The sequence below is a fragment of the Diadema antillarum genome, unplaced genomic scaffold, assembly GCF_040938485.1.
Source record: "Diadema antillarum isolate AM-2024a unplaced genomic scaffold, OU_Dant_1.0 seq00000604_RagTag, whole genome shotgun sequence".
Taxonomy (NCBI): Eukaryota; Metazoa; Echinodermata; class Echinoidea; order Diadematoida; family Diadematidae; genus Diadema; species Diadema antillarum.
The window spans coordinates 2,787,265-2,805,342 of record NW_027271532.1 but is presented as its reverse complement, the minus strand read 5'-3'; the positions used below and the strand labels follow the sequence as shown (position 1 = coordinate 2,805,342).

Genomic DNA, 18,078 nt, shown 5'->3' with positions numbered 1-18,078 from the left:
CTCCTCATCGATCTGAAAGCAAGTAAAGGGCAAAATTGGCTATGATATCGACTGGTGTTTTATTAAAACCAAATACAGAATAGAGGGTACACTGAATACATGGTAACAGCAGACTTTGTGACCATAAGAACCATCCATATTTACAGAATAATGATGCTAATAGTATACTCTGGTAGCAAAAGTATAAATGGTAATATCCTGAAGCAGCATCTTGGGTAGGCTATGAAATATTATACAGGCTCAAACTGGCAAGACAAGTTTTTGTTCCCAACAACCTCCTCAGCACTGGATAGCACACACTCTTGCAGTTTTGATAACTGCCCCTCTGATAACACTGAACTTAATTCTTTGACTGTCATGAAAGCAAAGGACAAGACTTTCAAATGAAATTGTAGGTTTCGGGAAGTACCAATACTGTCTTATGTTTTATACTGTCTTATGTTTATGTTTTGTTCCATCAATCTGACTTGCACCTTGGGGTGTGGCCAGTACACGATGTGCAGTTACAATGTAGCACATCAGAAAATACTGCTGTGTCCATTTTTTCAGTCGATAAACCAATTCTATAGTGTTCCTTTCTCATGGTCAGAAAATACGAGGGTAAATCAAAAAGTGACCTTAAAATAACTTGCCTTCCCTCCAGCATAAAAATGTAGAAATAATATTCATTACAGCCTGGATCTTAAGCTATCTTCTAACAAGATGCTAGCATCAGCCGACATCAGAGTGGTCCTGGCTTTTATCTGTCACTACCGTAATCCATTCATACGGCTGAGATCGCTGGGTCAGCCCTGTCAGAGGAGAAACAGTCAGGGTCATCCACTCACAAGCTTACAACCATGAACTTTGACCCAAAAGACAAATGGCTCTATGAATATCTCACCTCATCCATCAATCTGTTGGAACATGACACAAAATAAAACAACAGCAATGTGGATCTACGACAAACTTTTTTCAGTCTTCTACTTTCTTGCCAATGGAAAGTCAAGAAACTTTTGTCATGAAAATCCTCTTTCATTCTTTAAATCAAGAAAATTCTTCATGAACTGTAAACTTGCACTGCATTTAGTACAATTAATGATTCACATTAAGTTGCTCCATATATCAACTAACAACGACAGCTTTAAGTGGTATGTAGCTTCAGAGAAATGAAATAGTCTATTATGAATAGTATGAAAAAAAAAAGAATGCTTATTATGTATGGAAAGTAAATCAGGTTATTACAAGGGGTAGGGATTGTTGTTTCAATCTTGGACATAAATTTGCAACATCATATTCAATTTCCTTTAACAGCTGGGCTGTACCCACGAAACAAGGATGAAGAAAATGTAACATTTATGTCTGAATTTCTACGAACTCGGAGGAGGTGCAGCCATGTAACAGACACCCTTTCTGGAACCATAATCTTTGGGAGCAAAATCAATGTTTACCCCCTTTAAAGCTGACGGAAGATACAAGCAGAGCAGGCAGACCAGCTCCCAAAGGACAGGGGCAGGTTGTGTGGGTACTACTACTGAGATGAATAAGAAGCCAGCTTTTTCCTTCCTCCCTTCCCTGGCCCTGTGACCGACCACAGCAGGCAGCCGCTGGGGCTGGAATTAACCTACTGCCCTCTAGCAGTCAGATACTGCCAGTTAAAGGGCAGATGGGGCGGTTGTCAGGCAGTTGTAATCCAAAGTGAGCGAGGAGTATGGATTCATGAAAGACCAGGCTACAGGTGAAAATCTGATGAAAGGTGGCATTATAACTACAATGTAATCCCGAAAGTTTTAAAAGTGTAGAAACTGTTGAAACTTTTAGCATTTGTGACTGATATCCAATGATATTCTCTATGTTGGACATAACCTTTTCAAATTCACAGTATTTCTACAGGGAAGTTTAGTAGTGTATTCAACTTTATGGATACTTTCCCTCGAATTAAAAATATATTTAAAAAAATGCTCTATGCCATCCCTTTCACCTGTATATACTTAATGCATTTCAATGCCTGGAATTCTTATGTACTGTATGCATTAGTTGTTGTTATATCAGGCAAGCCTTATGCAAGCTCTCTGATTTTCAGGAACAAGTTTTGTCAAAAAGGTAGGCATGCATTTTGAATAAGTTTGTAAACCAGTCCAGCACTAGTTTACTGCACTGGATGCAAAAATACCGCAGACGAAGAAAAACTGAAAGAATTCCTATCAGACAGTGTGACCAAAATAATAAGGTTGTGTTTTATGAAAGTGAAATTAATTTAATGACTACTAGGACCAGAAGTGACATGTTTGAAATCTCTGGGGCGATTTTCACACTGGTTGAGATACATAATTGCAATGCTGAATACAGTCACGATAGGCATAAGTTATGATTTATACTACTGTCCACACACACGACTGAGGAAGGCTTCGCAGATTCTGCGGTTTTGAATATCAGAGCGAGGAGGGGAAACGTGGCTTCTGTCCGAGTTTCCATCAATCACTTTTGAGCGGTAAGTATGCACGCTTGGCTGCAGTGCGAGTGTTTGAGGAGCATGTTTTTTCTGCGGAAGTGGTTGAAAGGTCACTGTAAGCTCCACCCCTAAAAAAACATGATTTTGAGGTCAATCTGTACATACAACTGTTTTGTTCTGTAATTCTGGCGAATCGTGACTGGAAAACACCTCCGGATCATCATTTAAATCACGTTTGGAATTACCATTCAAATTACCCTCTGCAATTCCACTTTGCATTCACACGGCAAAACTGCCTAATTTGAATGATTCTAGTACTGCCGCATTACCATCGTGTTTCAAATTACACACTTTTGGTACGTGTACATGAAAACAGTCTTGGAGTTTTCATCTCCTCAGAGATAAAAAGTTAAAGTTTAAAACCAAGTACATTCTTCCCAGACTTGTAATGGGCCTATGGGCTTTAAAGGTCCTATTTACCTTTGGGAGCAGTGACTTAAAAAATGTTAAAGACATCACATTTGATGCATATGTGTAGGTCAGTTATATCACAAACCACAAAAACATCCCACCTTACATTATAAAATTTTTACAGTAAAGCCTAAAATATAAGGAGATATTATACAATTGATGCACAGCTTTGAGTGCGTCAGTCGGAATTGTGTGCATAAGGTAAATATGGAATGCTTAACCCACGAAGCGAAGCTGAGTGGGTTTAGGCTAAATTCCATAGTTACCGCATGCACACTATATTCCGACTGACCCACGAAAAGACATGTGCATCATTTGTGTTATAGAATGGGGGATTTTGTTGTCAAAAATCCATTTTTCCATCATGCATGATGACAAATTTACAGGATGCATTTCCTTTTGGCTTGCCATAGACAAGAGCCCCGAAAATCATGCATCCAGTATTTATTGGATGCATGATTTTTTTCAAAACCATGTATCCAGTAATTACTGGATGCATGATTTTTAATAGCCAATAGGCATCTCGTACTGAGTGCGCGAAAGCTTGCTTAGTGCACGAACCTTTGTTACAAGCGCGTGTACTCTTGCTACAAGTGCGCGATAACATGTTTATCACTGTGACTCAGCGTGCCGCCAGTACAAAATCCACACATAGTTCTCGACCATTGAGATCGCAGGATCCTCGCTACCCAGTCTATAACAATGTTTTTTCCTCAATAAACCATAACTGTAGACAGTTTAGTCTGGAAACAACAGTGGGTTTTGCTTCATCTGCAAATGGTAAATTATACCTTTAAGCTTCACAGAGCATCATGAAGCCTGCAAAGCTTGGCCTGCCTATGAAGTTGACCCACTGTTACATGGCTACAGGCAGCATGGCATCACGCTCCAGGAAGGAAATCTGAGCGGAAGGTTTCTCTCCTGTGAAGGAGGGAACTGCTGGGATACTTCTGGTAAATGATAATAACTACAACTTTTCACAGTAGTCCCACATGAGCATATATGTGTAGGTACTTTTGTGGACACCAAAGGTTTATAATTTCATTCAATAAGCCAGTTTACGGTCTACAGCGAAGGTTTACAATTTCATTAAATAAGCCAGTTTAGAGTTCCATTTTGCGCACGAGCAGAAAATTGTCAGTTGTGCAATTAAATCAGGCATTTTGGTTTTTAAATTCACTGAGATAAGCAACCATGACATAATGATAATTCAAGTCATCCTTATACATACTGTAAATGGTGCTTGCTAGCACGTCTACCTGACAGAAAGTCTGGTATTTGGAATAAAATTGAGAGAAAAAAGGTTGTTTATGCATTCATTGCCAAAAAAATGAAATGGTGCCTTCCGAAAAGTCAATTCACGGACCATTCTGGTACCCTGGTCTGTTATACCCAAGTTCGTTCTTTGTTTGAACAAGAATTCCAGAAATTGTCACATGGGCTAGCTTTATATGGATTATGCCACTTTGAAAATGAGTGAAGCGCCTACAAACCAACTGAGAAAAATGAAAGCTCACTGCACGTGAAATAATTGTGAACTGGCTTTTTTTTTTTTCTTTTTTTTTTTTTGCTGGTTCACATCTTCAAGGGTTGTGAAGCAATTTGTGTGTCACACCATTCAGAGCACATGTACCTTTTTTTTCTAATTCTGATTTTCAAGACAAAGAGTTCTCTTGAGGCATCCACAGATATCAAATAGGAACTGCACTTCATCATAAATACTTGATGAAGTGTCTTATTCCATTATTCTACTCCGTGGGACGTGATTTACAAGCAACGTGTCAGAAGTACATTTTGCGGTGAACTGCCTCAAAAGACAAATAAATCCAAGCCGCCCTTCTTTTTTTTTTCCTTGTTAGTTTCAGTTATGATACATGCGGCTGCACTATTCAGGTAATACAACTTTTACCATAAGATGAAGTTTCATATTTGACCTTTGACACTGCTCATATTGATGGGTTTCTGCGGCAAGAGGTGACATTTTTCATCCCTCTAGAGTTCCATTCAGTCCCTTGACTGTCAGTCACAAAGCAAAAATTAGCACATTTGCAAAATGTGATCTAAAATTTTCAAACAATTTTTATGCACCCTTCAGCTTTACATGGTGTCTGCAAGCCATAAAACCTCTTACTGTGTGACATATTCATACGCTCATAAAGTAAAGGAGCGATGGGCTGTACCTAATAAAAGTTTTGGGGAGCTTAGGGTCTACTAACCACATTCAGTCTTATCAGACGAGTTTGAAGGATGAGGGAGAAGAAAAATTCCACACTAGAAATCATTAGGGCCATTCACACTTATGGTGAAATACCGCAATATTTTGCATGGTTTTTCGTAATGTGAATGCAAATACCTTCTGAAATATCCCAGTGGTATTAAGCAGGGCTCGACACTGACGGTGGCCCGGTGGCCCAGGGCCACCAAAAACGAAAGTCGGGCCACCAAATTTTTTAAAAGGGCAAATTTGGTGGCCCGCCTCGGGCCACCAAAATTTTTTGAAAAGTATGTCAATAAATTTTATTTATTTATTTATTCAGTCTTTTTTCAACAGGGTAGCCCCATCAGTAGGCAAGTACTGTTCTTACTGGGGGCCCTGCACAAACAAACATTACAGTTGACAAGACAGAGACATATACATCAAATACAACACACTGTATGTGGACAGGTACAATTCTTCCACCGAGTCCCCTACATACAGTCACACAATAACTATACACTGACAATTACACGCTTACTAGTCAAACAAGCAATAATAACATGGTGATGGGCCTACGTAACTATCATAAATTCGTAACTTTTTGCGCCGGAAATTAGCAGTTAAATTTGTTTAAGAATGGATGAAAAGGACTGAATGAATGCCTGAGAGTGAGTGTTGCAAGTTTGTTGAAGTTTATTTATGAGTAGATATGTCCAACTTCTAATTCTCATTATCATAAAACTTAAATATTTGATTCATTTTTTTAAAAAAAGGACTTTTAATGTTTTTTATTGTTTTTTTCGGGACACCAAATTTTTCTCTTGGGCCACCAAAAATTTGAAATGTAGGATTTTGGTGGCCCCATCGGGCCACCAAACAAAAAAGTTAGTGTCGAGCCATGTATTAAGGATGGTAATTTTAAGTTCATACCAATTGAGCATGCAACATTTAAATGCGGATCCTGTCACAAAAAAAAAAAAAACATTCTTTGGACAGCAGTATCTTTCTTAACCCATTACTTCCCAAGATAAAGTGGATTGTGTGCTGAGTCTATGTGGACTTTATAATCTGGCAGGGAATGAGTTAACATGACCTGATGATGCACTCCCTGTCTTCTCCCTATAGGAAATTTGCACTAACACAATGCTCACCTCGAAGAGATGTACTTTCTGGGCAGAACTACCACGATACTTCGTGAATGAGAATGATACTAACTGAAACGTGTGCTGCAGTATCTATTACTGTGGTATTTCTCCAATGAGCACAGTGATATCAAATTACGATGGCATCTATTACCACAGTAAATTCTGATGTGAATGCACCTATCACATTAAAAAGGAGAGAGGTTAAAGGCATAATTTACCATTTGCTGAAGAAACAAAAACCCAGCATTTGTGCTTAAAAATAGTTCTAAAATGTGAGTTAGGGATAGAAACAACCACTGTAAAAATTTGAATCTGTATAATCGATGTGAAGTATTGTTAAATACACAAAATGTGAACAATAGTTATAATAAAAATGTTTTCACACTAGATCGTCTATAGTTATGGTTTAATGAGAAAAATACTGATATCTCCTTATATTTTAGGCTTTATTGCAAAAAAAAAAAAAAATTATATGGAAGGATGTTTTGTGATACAACAGATCTACACATATGCATCAAATGTGATATCAAGAACATTTTTCAAATCACTGCTCCCAAAGGTAAATTCGACCTTTAAAAGAAAGCCCCCCCCCCCCCCCCCCCCAAGAAAAAAAAAAAAAAAAAAAAAAAGCTGACATGGGAAGGCAGAGGAAGAGAGAAAGTGGTAAGGCTTGTTTTTTGGTAGGACTAAATATGAGGGGCAGAAAGTATGACTGGAAAGGAGAAAGGACAGGGAGGAAAAAAGGGGAGGATAAGCAGCATGACATGGAAGAGGAACTGGAGGAAGATGGAGAGTCTTAGAAGACACAGGAGCAGGAGGAGGAGGTGGTGGTAGTGGTGATGGTGGTAGTGGTGATGGTGGTGGTGGTGGTGGTGGTGGTGGCAGTAGTAGTAATGATAGTGCTGATGGTAGTGGTGGTAATGGTAATAGTGGTGGTAATGGTGATAGTAGTGGTGGAGATGGTGGTGGTGGTTGTGGTAGTGGAGGAAATGGTGGTGGTGGTAGTGGTAGTCACACTGATAGTGGTAGTGGTGGTGGTGGTGGTAGTGGTGGAGGTAATGGTAATGGTGGTGGTGGTAGTGGTGGAGGTAATAGTAATGGTAATGGTGGTGGTGGCAGTGGTAGTGGTAGTGGTGGTGGTGGTAGTGGTGGAGGTAATAGTAATGGAGGTTGGTGGTGGTTGGTGGTAGTGGTAGTCACAGTGGTAGTGGTAGTGGTGCTGGTGGAGAGAAAGTGAAGGGAATGGCAGGAAGATAGGGGAGGACATAGAACAAGTGGAAGAATGAAAAGATTAAGGTAGGGAAGACGGAGAAGTGGATAAAGAAAGGCAAACGGAGGAGGTGGAAGACAACATGGAGAAATGTAAGATTACAAGGATTTTACTCTGTCACAAGACTCAAATTAGCATTAGCGTTGAATATGCAAAGTTCTTTCATATATAAAAACACAAGGCATATTCACGATATGTTGGTTTGTTACTAGAGGCAAATGAACAGCAAAGAGCAGACACTTTTAAACTCAATGGCAGCATTGTACCACACGTTTATGGATAGCACTGCAGTCTGGCATTGCGCAATTGCATGCACAAATTTCGTTCGTTCAGAGGAGTTACGCAATAACGTACCATTAGGGGCGACGCTCGTCCGACTTTAAAAGGGCCATGCTATCTACTGTTGTGTTATCTTATCGCCATGTTACACAAAATTGGGATGGATTTCTACCTGTTAAGACACTCTACCTAGCCAGATACATATATCAATCAATTTCTTCATCATCTCTCTATTCAATTTGACCTGCCCCTTGAGTAGCTTTAACTTGAACTTTCTAACCTAGATATGCACTGAAGTGTTGAGGCGTACCCCTCAAATTGCCAGCCACTATATTGAGAAAGCACCTTGAGTTATTAACAGCTAATATCAAAAACCCAGCGGGGGAGCCTTTCTGACGTAGGACTCCCCCACTCCCCCTGCTGTGGGAAGAATTTCCAGCGCTGTGCACGAGTGCCAAACTGTCGGCCAGGAGTACCACGATAGCGCAGACTTCTCGACTGCAAACGGTCAGTGTTATGACCCAATGGCCAAATAACCCATACTGGGCATATGGCAGCACAAAGCACATTTGGCTGGAAGGGATAGACAAGGATCACCAGTCTGATCTTTGTTATGTACAGAGCATATGTTTGAATTTGTACCCTTCTTAAGAAAAACATAACAAAACAAAACAAACAATTAAAATCTTACAGCTGTTTCCCTAACTTTGTGATCAATTTTTTTCATATACCTTCAAAAAGTTGGCAAATGCAAACTACTATAAACTGATGCTCTATACTTGAGTTTTGATTCTTTTGCACATTGTAAAACTTGAGACTTCTTGTAAGGTAGCAGCACTCTTGAGCACCACAGATAATCATTATTGTTTTAATTGTACTTTTCCATGTTTTTTCTGAACTCTCTGTAGCTACAAGACACAGTCAGTTTTATCAAATTCTCTTCACATATTATCAACTTAATGTGCACAATGCTACCTCATCTCTTACTCTCTGTAATTTCTACATCAGCACTTCATATTGTGTCAAGTCTATCTTTAATGGCCCACACTTCTTCCACTCTTTTCTATGTCTTCCAAAAAAATCTGCATCTCTAATATTACATGTGGTGAATTGATTGACATTGATTTTCAATGTCTAATCAACACCCATCAACCCTATAGATTCTTCTCTTCCCACACCTCTCATCTTGCTAGTCTCTATCTCTGCCACTCTCCTTCCATATTATTCTCCCTCTCCCTCTCTTCTCCCCCCCCCCCCCTTTCTTTATATCTCTCTGTGTCTCTGTCTCTTTGACTGACCGATGCAGTTTATCATGTCATCCCATATTTCTTCCTGCTTCTTCTCTGCCAAGTCTGCTGTGAGGTGTTGGGCCCCCTCGGAACCACTCCTCAGAGAGCCATAACATCTGAAGTTCATGAAGAAGGGATACAAGCTGTCCCTTTTCAATATCACGATTCCAAGGGGGGGGGGGGGAGGGTTGAGGGGGTTAATGGGGGAGGAAGAATGGTGCTGACGTAGGTCAGTTCTTCCTCAGCTTTTGGAGCTAGTTTTGGTTGCCATGGCAACTTTATAGAGAGGCCAGCATCATCACAGCTGGTCCTCTCAGAGAGGGGTATCGTGTGGCATGTTTACCCTCCTGGCACGCACAGCATGACAAAATGAGACAAATATGAAATAAGTTTGTCTCCAATTAGGGGAGCAGGTATCCATTCAGGGTGTGGTTTGTGATGTCATAAGCTAAATATAAACTTTGGTTCCATCCTTACCTCATCGAGAAAAGATGTTTTGTTTTGAGGCATGTGAAGTGCCTCTGTATGAGAGGAAAATAACTTACTCAGAATCAACCATTCACAAGACATATCCAATTTGTTGTTTATCATGTTGCTGAATTTAATTCCACACTTGCTGTCATTGTGAATTCTTCCAGCTTTTATATTGAGTTTCACATTCAAATGAGAGATACAGGAACAGATATGGAGGCTAAATCAGATGTATTCTAAGTAGTAGCAGAAGTAGCAGTAGTAGTAGTAGTAGCAATAATTATTATTGTAATGGTGGTAGCAATACTTGGAGTACCGGTAGTAATATTAGTAGAGTAGAAGTAACAACACTATAACAGTTACAGCAGCAGCAGAAGTACTAACAAAATCAGTCAAAGAAACAGATGTAGTAAAAAATACTAGCAAGTACTAATGGAAGCAGCACTTGTGAGAAAATTTAAATCACTGTGGTGGTGGTAGTGAAATTAGTAGAAATCAGTGAAACTGAAAGAGGATAGGTAAAGGAACAGCACAATAACATTTATAAAAGACTCAACATCAGAATCAACTCCAAGAAGAAAGGATGAAGAGAAAGTAAGAAGAAGAGTGATGAGATAAAGAGACAGGGACCAATCTGTACATCATTGTCACTTGTCTTCTTACCTTTTCATCTTCAGGGGAGCAGACTTTCACCCCAGAAAGTGAAATAAACAGCACTACAGGCCTGGACTTCTTGGGATTCTGGGGAAAACAAATATGGAATAGATGAAGAAAATGTCATAACAACACATTGAATCCTTACCATTATGCACAATTATTGATATTCACAGAATGTAATTTACATACAAATGGACAAACGGCCATGATTCAGTGTTATCAATTGAAACCAATCGTAACATTCACAGACAGCCTGGTCCCATCTATACCATTTTGTGTTAGCGCAGTAAACCGAAGGGGAATATTGCACATTTGTTATGGTGTGTGTGTGTATGTGTGTTTTCAATTAAGGAGCACATGTTCATGCATCTTTGAAGCATATCAATTTCACAGATCTATTCTTTTGCCAAATTGTAGTTCTGATAACCTCCTCATATACCTCTTCCTCTCCTTCTCCCTCTCTTCTTTTTTTTTCTTTCTATCTTTCTCTTCTACTTCTCTCTATCCTGTATCACATTCTTCTAAAAGCCAGTGTGTGTTTTATACATTCAATGCCCTAATACTGTGAAATTATCCAAAGAAGGGAAAATGCTACAGAGACTGGTGGACATACACTGTAAAAGTGAAAATTTTTGCAGTGTTGAAATTTTCGCACATTTTGTGCCACCAGAAGCTAGCGCGAAATTATAAGCACGCAAATATTTTTGCATGCCATATGTTCCAGCAGTTGATGTCTTGATTCCGTGGAATTAAAAACACGCGAAATTCTTCGAATACCTGAAACACGAAATTCTTTGAATACCCGGCAAAACACGAAATTCTTCTTACCCGGCAAAGCGCAAAAAAATTAGTCGCGCAAAAATATCCACTTTTACAGTAAGTCATCCATGCCAGGCATTTCCAATTAACTAATGAAATACTAGGATGGCCTTCCACTTGTACTGCACCTAATTGTATATGTACTTTACGGACATGTTTCCTGGTATGCAGAATAAAGAGCGGATGTTAGCTTCAGATATGGAATCATTCCAAGTCAAAACATCCCTTTCTGATTTTACCTCATACCTGGATCTCTGAATCCTGTTTTGTTTTGCTGGGTTATCTTTTTTTTTATGATCAATGTCATTACCAATAAACATTTATATGTATCATATGATACATACAGAAGCCATAATCTGAAAGTTCACATTCATTCAGTTTTTAAGGCAGGTCGCTGAAACGTATATCATTCAAGTGTGGCTGTTTCAATTCATGATTTTGCAGGGCATCTAACCTTGTATTCACTTTGTGCACAAAGTATGTATACTTTGCTCATGCTGCACAATGTCTGTCTTGATTTCACATTTATTTTGGAAAATCTGGGGGAGGGGGAAACATGACCTACTGGGTCAAAGCAAAATACATGCATCATCCTGTGAATCCACAGAACTGCATCTTCAGCATATGAAATATTAGCATTAGTCTTGCTTGTTATCTCAAATTGTACACGAAGCAAGAGCAGAGTGACTTTCAATGCAATCGGCTATTTTCAGCAGGGGAGTGCAGAAAATGGGAAATTTGAATTTAACTTTTTGGTGCTTCGCTACCTTATCAAAGCTGTCATCAGAGATTTTTTTAAAAAAAGAAGCTATTTCTTTTTGTCACAGAAACAAACCTGTGAATGATGCTGAAAATATCATATCCCAAACATGAGATACTTTGTACAGTAAACACTACAATGTCAGTTTGCACTCAAACAGCATAAATGAATAATTTGAATCATGATTTCTACTAATGCACCATTACAATCATGTTTCAAATCATGCACTTTCAGTAGGTGTGAAAGTACTCAAAGGAACTTTTGGAAGTGAAGACTAGCTCCCTGGACATCTCCCAGAGGACCGCTATCAGAGTCGAATGTTACCAGATTCTCTGCTAAGTGACATTTTACCACCCAAGTCACATCATTCACAGTTTACTGCCAGTGGCACCAAGATACAGATCCCTGACACATGTCCTTTATGTCCTAAAGACATGATGCTGATCAGCTGGGTGCAGAGAACTACCCCCAGAGTTTATGTGATGTGACTCAGGCACCACTTTATTGATGACATCCATTCTAAACAGGACCAGAGTAACAAAACTGAGAATGATACTGACTCTACCTGTCAAGAGTGTTTCCCAACATGCCATCATGGATCTTTGCTCGATGTCTTAGGAGAACCAGCCCCTATCCCATTGTAAAACTCAAGAGTTGTGACCATACCCCTGACTTGTTCCTATTCTACATCCAAGACTATGTGCTATACCCCAAACTTCTCACTTTACCCCAGACTTGGTGCTATCCCCCAACCTTGTTTTTATACCCCAAACTTGTTGCTATATCCTGGACTTGCTGCTACACTCCATACTTACTGTTATAACCCCTGACTTTTTGTTATACCACAAAGTTGTTGGTATACCCCCTGACTTGTTGCTATACCACAGACTAGTTGCTATATAGACTTGTTGCTATGCCCCTTAAGTGGTTGCTATACCCCAGACTGGTTGCTCTACCTGCTGAAAAGTTGCTATACCACAGACTACCCGCTTTAACCCACACTTGTTGCTATAGTCTCTGTCTTGCTGCTATATCCCCTGACTTGTTGCTATATCCGACAATTTGTTGTTATACCCTACAATTTGTGGCTATATATACCCCACAACCTGTTGCTATACCACCACACTTCTTGATACATCCCCAGACTTGTTGCTATACCCCTCACTCATTGTTGTACCCCCTGAGTTGCTGCTATGCCTTATGAGTTGTTACTATACTCCCTGATTTGTTGCTCCTCTTCTACTACTACTACTATTACTACTACTACTACTAACAACAATAATAATAATGATAATAATAATAATAATAATAATAATAACAATAATAATGATAATAATAAAAATAACAATAACAATAATTATAATTATTATTATTACTACTACTATTATCATCATCATCATCATCATCATTATTATTACTATTATCATCATCATCATCATCATCATCATCATTATTATCAATATCATTATTATACTCCTTGATTAGTTGCTCTACTACAGTTATTGCTATACCCTAGACTTTCTGCTATACTCAAGATTTCACACTATGTGAAAAAGATCCCTCTCATACGAATGAAACAATAACACAAAGCACAAGCTCAAAATTCACTTGTTAGTTATGATGAGCTTTGAGAATCAGTGATGTATCTTAGCTCAGCAATTAAGAATCTTATCATTTGATTAAGGGACAAACATGTACAGAATGAAGCCAGATATCAGTTGTAAAAAGAATTCTTGTTTTAAAAATTGTGCTTCAAATGTCCTTCAATTTCATAATATCTGTACTGTTCACGACCAAACATTAAATGCTATGCACTGTAACGTGAAAGCATGATTTGGTGAAATCTCACAAAAATCTGCTATTTTTAATAGCAATTACACAATTGCCATTTAATGACTTGTATGACATGTGTGTATACAGGTAGAAAACAGTATTTGGCATAAATATCATGATTAGAAATAAGTTCTATCTGAATTATAATACATCTTTATCAACAGCAGCATTCATAGAAATGGTTCTCAAAAGAGTAAAAATGTAGCATCATCTTCTGACTACAAAAAAACACATTTTTGCTTTGCTGTTGCTTTCTCCTGTCTTTATTCTGTTCCACTTTCATTCATCTTTGACTCATCCTTCTTTAATCATAACTTTGTCTGCTCCCACAAATGAGCCTCTATTTTGATGTTATTTGCATTTACGTCATTTCACTTTATTTCAGTTCACTGCTTCCCTGTTCACCACACATTGAATTTTGGCACACAACTGAACCAGGTGTGATAAGACTTCTAGCCAAAGCAATTCACAGGAAAAGCAATCAACCTTCAGGAAGTGCTGATATAATTATTCATGATAAATCAGGTAACAACACTTTAATATGCCACTGACTAGCCTTGCTATTAAAACTTGGATTGAATGACACAGAAGTGTCAAATACATCTAGTCAAACTCTGGGTTTTAAAGCCCAACAACTTCATCCATACAATTAGACGGCCCCCACAATTAATCTGTTTGGCAAACATGGTTCTGAACAGGGCTGATGCACATCTTTGTTCATTCCCTTTTGTGAGTCGACGTCTTTCATGAAATGTTGTTCTTTTTCTGGTATGTGTACACAATATCTGTCTGTGTACAGGTGTATAGAAGCATTAGAGTGAGGAGGGTGAGTCATACGGGACTTTTTTCTCTCTCTCTCTTCAGAATATCATCATCAATGATACTTGCAAACACAAAATTGGATGCACAGGTGATTTAGGTGTATGAAAGCAAATCTTTTCTATTACCTTTGGCATTGATTTGCCTTTGTGGAGGACATAAAAGAAGCAGACAATCTTGTCATGTCAAATCTCATTTCTATTCATTTTCTAGTGGGCAATAATCATGGTCGGTTTCGTTTTCCAAATAACAGAGAGAACATGGGGTCCTTTCAGACGTGTCGACTTCTTGTACATTTATACGATGTATTTCATATACGACATATTGATATGAGTCTATTCAGATGAAACATCCCGTTATTCGATAGCTGTATGGGAGCATTCAGACGTTGCGCTCAGTTGAACTTTCATGGGATGCTCATTATATGTGCGAGTATCTTCGTTGGGCAGTACAAATTCTATGCTGGCTCTGCACTTCTTATACTTTGTGCTGGACTCAGCATTGCATTGCGAATAAGCCTTGTCTCCTTATACAACGTATGGATATGTGAGAGCTTTCAGATGTTAATAAAAAAAGGTCGTATGGATATACCATAATCGTACGAAACGATGCTCAAAACATCATTTTGATGTATACTTTATGCTGGACTCAGCATTGCATTGCGAATAAGCCTTACCTCCTTTATACGACGTATGGATATGATGTATGCATATGTGAGAGCTTTCCGATGAGAAAAAAAAAAGGTCTTAAAAAATGTAATGCTATTCGACGAACCTCACAAATCCAGTTGATTTACCACACTTGTGGGCGTTGCTCTTTATGAGCCAAGTTGCATTGTATGTGCACCATTGTATCTTAAATATGAAATGTGAGGTTGGGCAGAATCTTTTCATTCAATAACTCATTCCATCAAAGCCTGTGTTCAGCTTTTCAGGAAGTACCGGAAGAATATTTGTAACACTTAGCATTTAGCTCTAAGGCGCAAAGAAAATACCGCATGAGAAAAATGTAAAATTAAGAAAATCACTGTGGACAATGTTCAGGGATGCAAATTGAGCTCCTGGTATATTATACAAATATCGACTGCTTCGAGGGGCATGGTTAAAACTATCTGCCCAGAGGTGATTTCTCAACAGTGCTATGTCCCGAAACGAATTCAACAAGCAACCAGGGTGCAAATAAAAGCATGCAAATTTTTTGCTTGCTATGAGTAACAATATGTTGTTTTCATCCCGCAAAATTAAAGACACAGCAAATCTATCTTCCCCAGCAGAGCATAAAAAAGTACTACTGCAAAAATATCTACCTTTGCAATAATCTAACTTGACCCCAAAAGGTAGTATGCTACAGCATGTCCTTCGTATACAATCTTTGTGTCTGAAGTAGATAGATGCTACATTGATGAGCTTCTTCATGACATTGTAAACAAAAAAATATATTCTCTTTCATTTTTCAATTTATGACTGGAAGTTTATATTCTCCCCAACTGTCAATTTAACTCAAAGAGCAGCAGTGCTATTTAATTTCTGTAACAATGTGTCGACAATTAACGCTGTGCCATTTCACAATGTGAGCTGTATTTGATCATACACAAAAAACATGGAGCACAATGTCTATCTCCACACTGACATAGTTTGTAGATTTTCTCAGCAATTGTTACATGTTTGGAAAAGAAATATCAAGTAATAAGCTCTGAAAAATGCATTTCTATTGTGAATCGACAATGTTTTAATCATAATAAAATTGAAAAAATTTGATGCACTAACCGCATATACTGCCCTTGCTTGCTGTATTATAACTCCGCATCAAGGGAAATAATCAAGTGAACATCAAAAGTGTGACCCCACTTGACCTCCGCGTGTTGCCAGTGGATGCGTAATATCACCTCATTCATTTGTACGTAGTGTACAGCCAGCGTCCAGATCTGACTGCTAGCGTTGAAATACAGTGCACTCCCGTTATAACGAACAAGGTTATAACAAAATTCTGGTTACAGCAAAGTAAAAATTCAGGCCACAACATGATCCACTCTATGTATTTTTATTGTTTATTTGCTTGGTTTTAACATAATTTCAATATAACAAAAGAAAACTGCCAGTCCAAAGGACTACCTTATATGGAGAGTCCATTGTATTTACATTTATATGTGATTTATAGGGAGAATTTAGAGCGACCGTCTTACCTGTAATGACTGCAGTTGTAGCCTGACAAACTCAGCCCGACTGCTTGGTGTAAGATGTGCCACTGAGAAGGAGCCAACGTACTGCAGGGAAGATACAAACAATAACAAAAGAAACTGTATCAAAGTATTGACATATCATGGAACAAAAACAAACAAAACAAAACACTTTAAAACTGAAGAATGAGAGATTCATGGCTAGTCTCACTGCAAGAACAACTCATTTGTTTGTTTCTTTATCTCACTTTTTGCTTGCATGCTTACTTCCGGGCCGCCAGTTTCAACAAACATATACAACATGACCCTAAACAAATAGGTTGCCTGTCAAATTCCTCGATCACTATCATCGGTCAGTAAACATTGTAACTGTGTGTGTGGTGTGTGTGTGTCCCCTGACACATATCACCTTAAAGGGATGGTATAGTTTTGGTTGAGAGGAGAAATTCAAATTTTTTACTTTTTGGGAGATATGAGAAACCTCTTATGAAATATGAAAGAGCATACAATTCTAAGAGTGATTCAAAGTAACATTTCATGAAAATTGGTTTTGAAATGGCTGACAGATCCAAAAACAAAGTAAAACAAAGTGGCCCTATTAAAAGTTGGGTCCCACTTTTTATTACGATTTCTTTGTTTTTGGATATCTCAGCCATTTCAAAACCAATTTTCATTAAATAAACTTTGAATTGCTCTTAGAATTATATGCTCTTGTATATTTCAAAAGAAGTTTCTCTTGTATATTTCAAAAGAAGTTTCTCATTATCTCACAAAAAGATAAAAACCTGAAGCCCCATCTCAAACAAAACCATACCATACCATCTCTTTAAAGGCTTAACTTGTCTTTGTAGGATTGCTTTAGAGTGTCAGAGGTAATTACATGCATGGAAATTTTCATACTGCTTTAATATACTCATATTACCAATTAACATGCAAACTACATTCATTTTATTAGTCACTCAAAATGTTAATTCCTTTCTTTGAATACCCTGCTTTGCAACAAAATAACTTTGATGAGTACTGAATTAAGTTTGGCACAACAGCTTCTGCCCTAAAAAAATGAATGTCTCATTTTCATGGTCCTACAGTATATACCAAAAGAAACTTTGCGTTAATCAACATTAACGTTTCATTAACGCAAGCGGTTTCACCTGGATCGTTAGTAACGCAAAGTAACGATCGGGAAAATTAACGTTTGTAGTAACGATGAGTAACGATGGGTAACGATGAGTAACGATCCCTCACGCAAATTAACGATGTTTCGTTAAAATTAACGATAGGTAACGCAAGAACTCACACGAGATTTTGGTTTTGAAACGAGACCTGGTGAAAGGACGACATAGCCCCTGCCCAGTGTAGCGATTTAGCGGAGTCTTTTCGCGAATCGAATCACGATTTCGTGAATGGTTTATTTGCGACCGGCGTCACCAAAAACGCACGCCGGGCCACCAAAAAAGCCAG

The 18,078-nt window shown here is 38.4% G+C and overlaps 1 protein-coding gene across 1 annotated transcript in view; it reads right to left on the bottom strand.

Annotated features, from left to right (window-relative positions):
- Positions 1-18,078, bottom strand: part of LOC139735908 (uncharacterized) — a 133,181-nt gene that overhangs the window by 50,049 nt on the left and 65,054 nt on the right. The window contains exons 2-3 of the mRNA XM_071646663.1: positions 16,624-16,704; positions 10,217-10,294 (exon numbers count right to left, since the gene is read on the bottom strand). Of these exons, the coding sequence (XP_071502764.1) occupies positions 10,217-10,294; positions 16,624-16,704 (159 nt within the window). The remainder of the gene's footprint in view (positions 1-10,216; positions 10,295-16,623; positions 16,705-18,078) is intronic.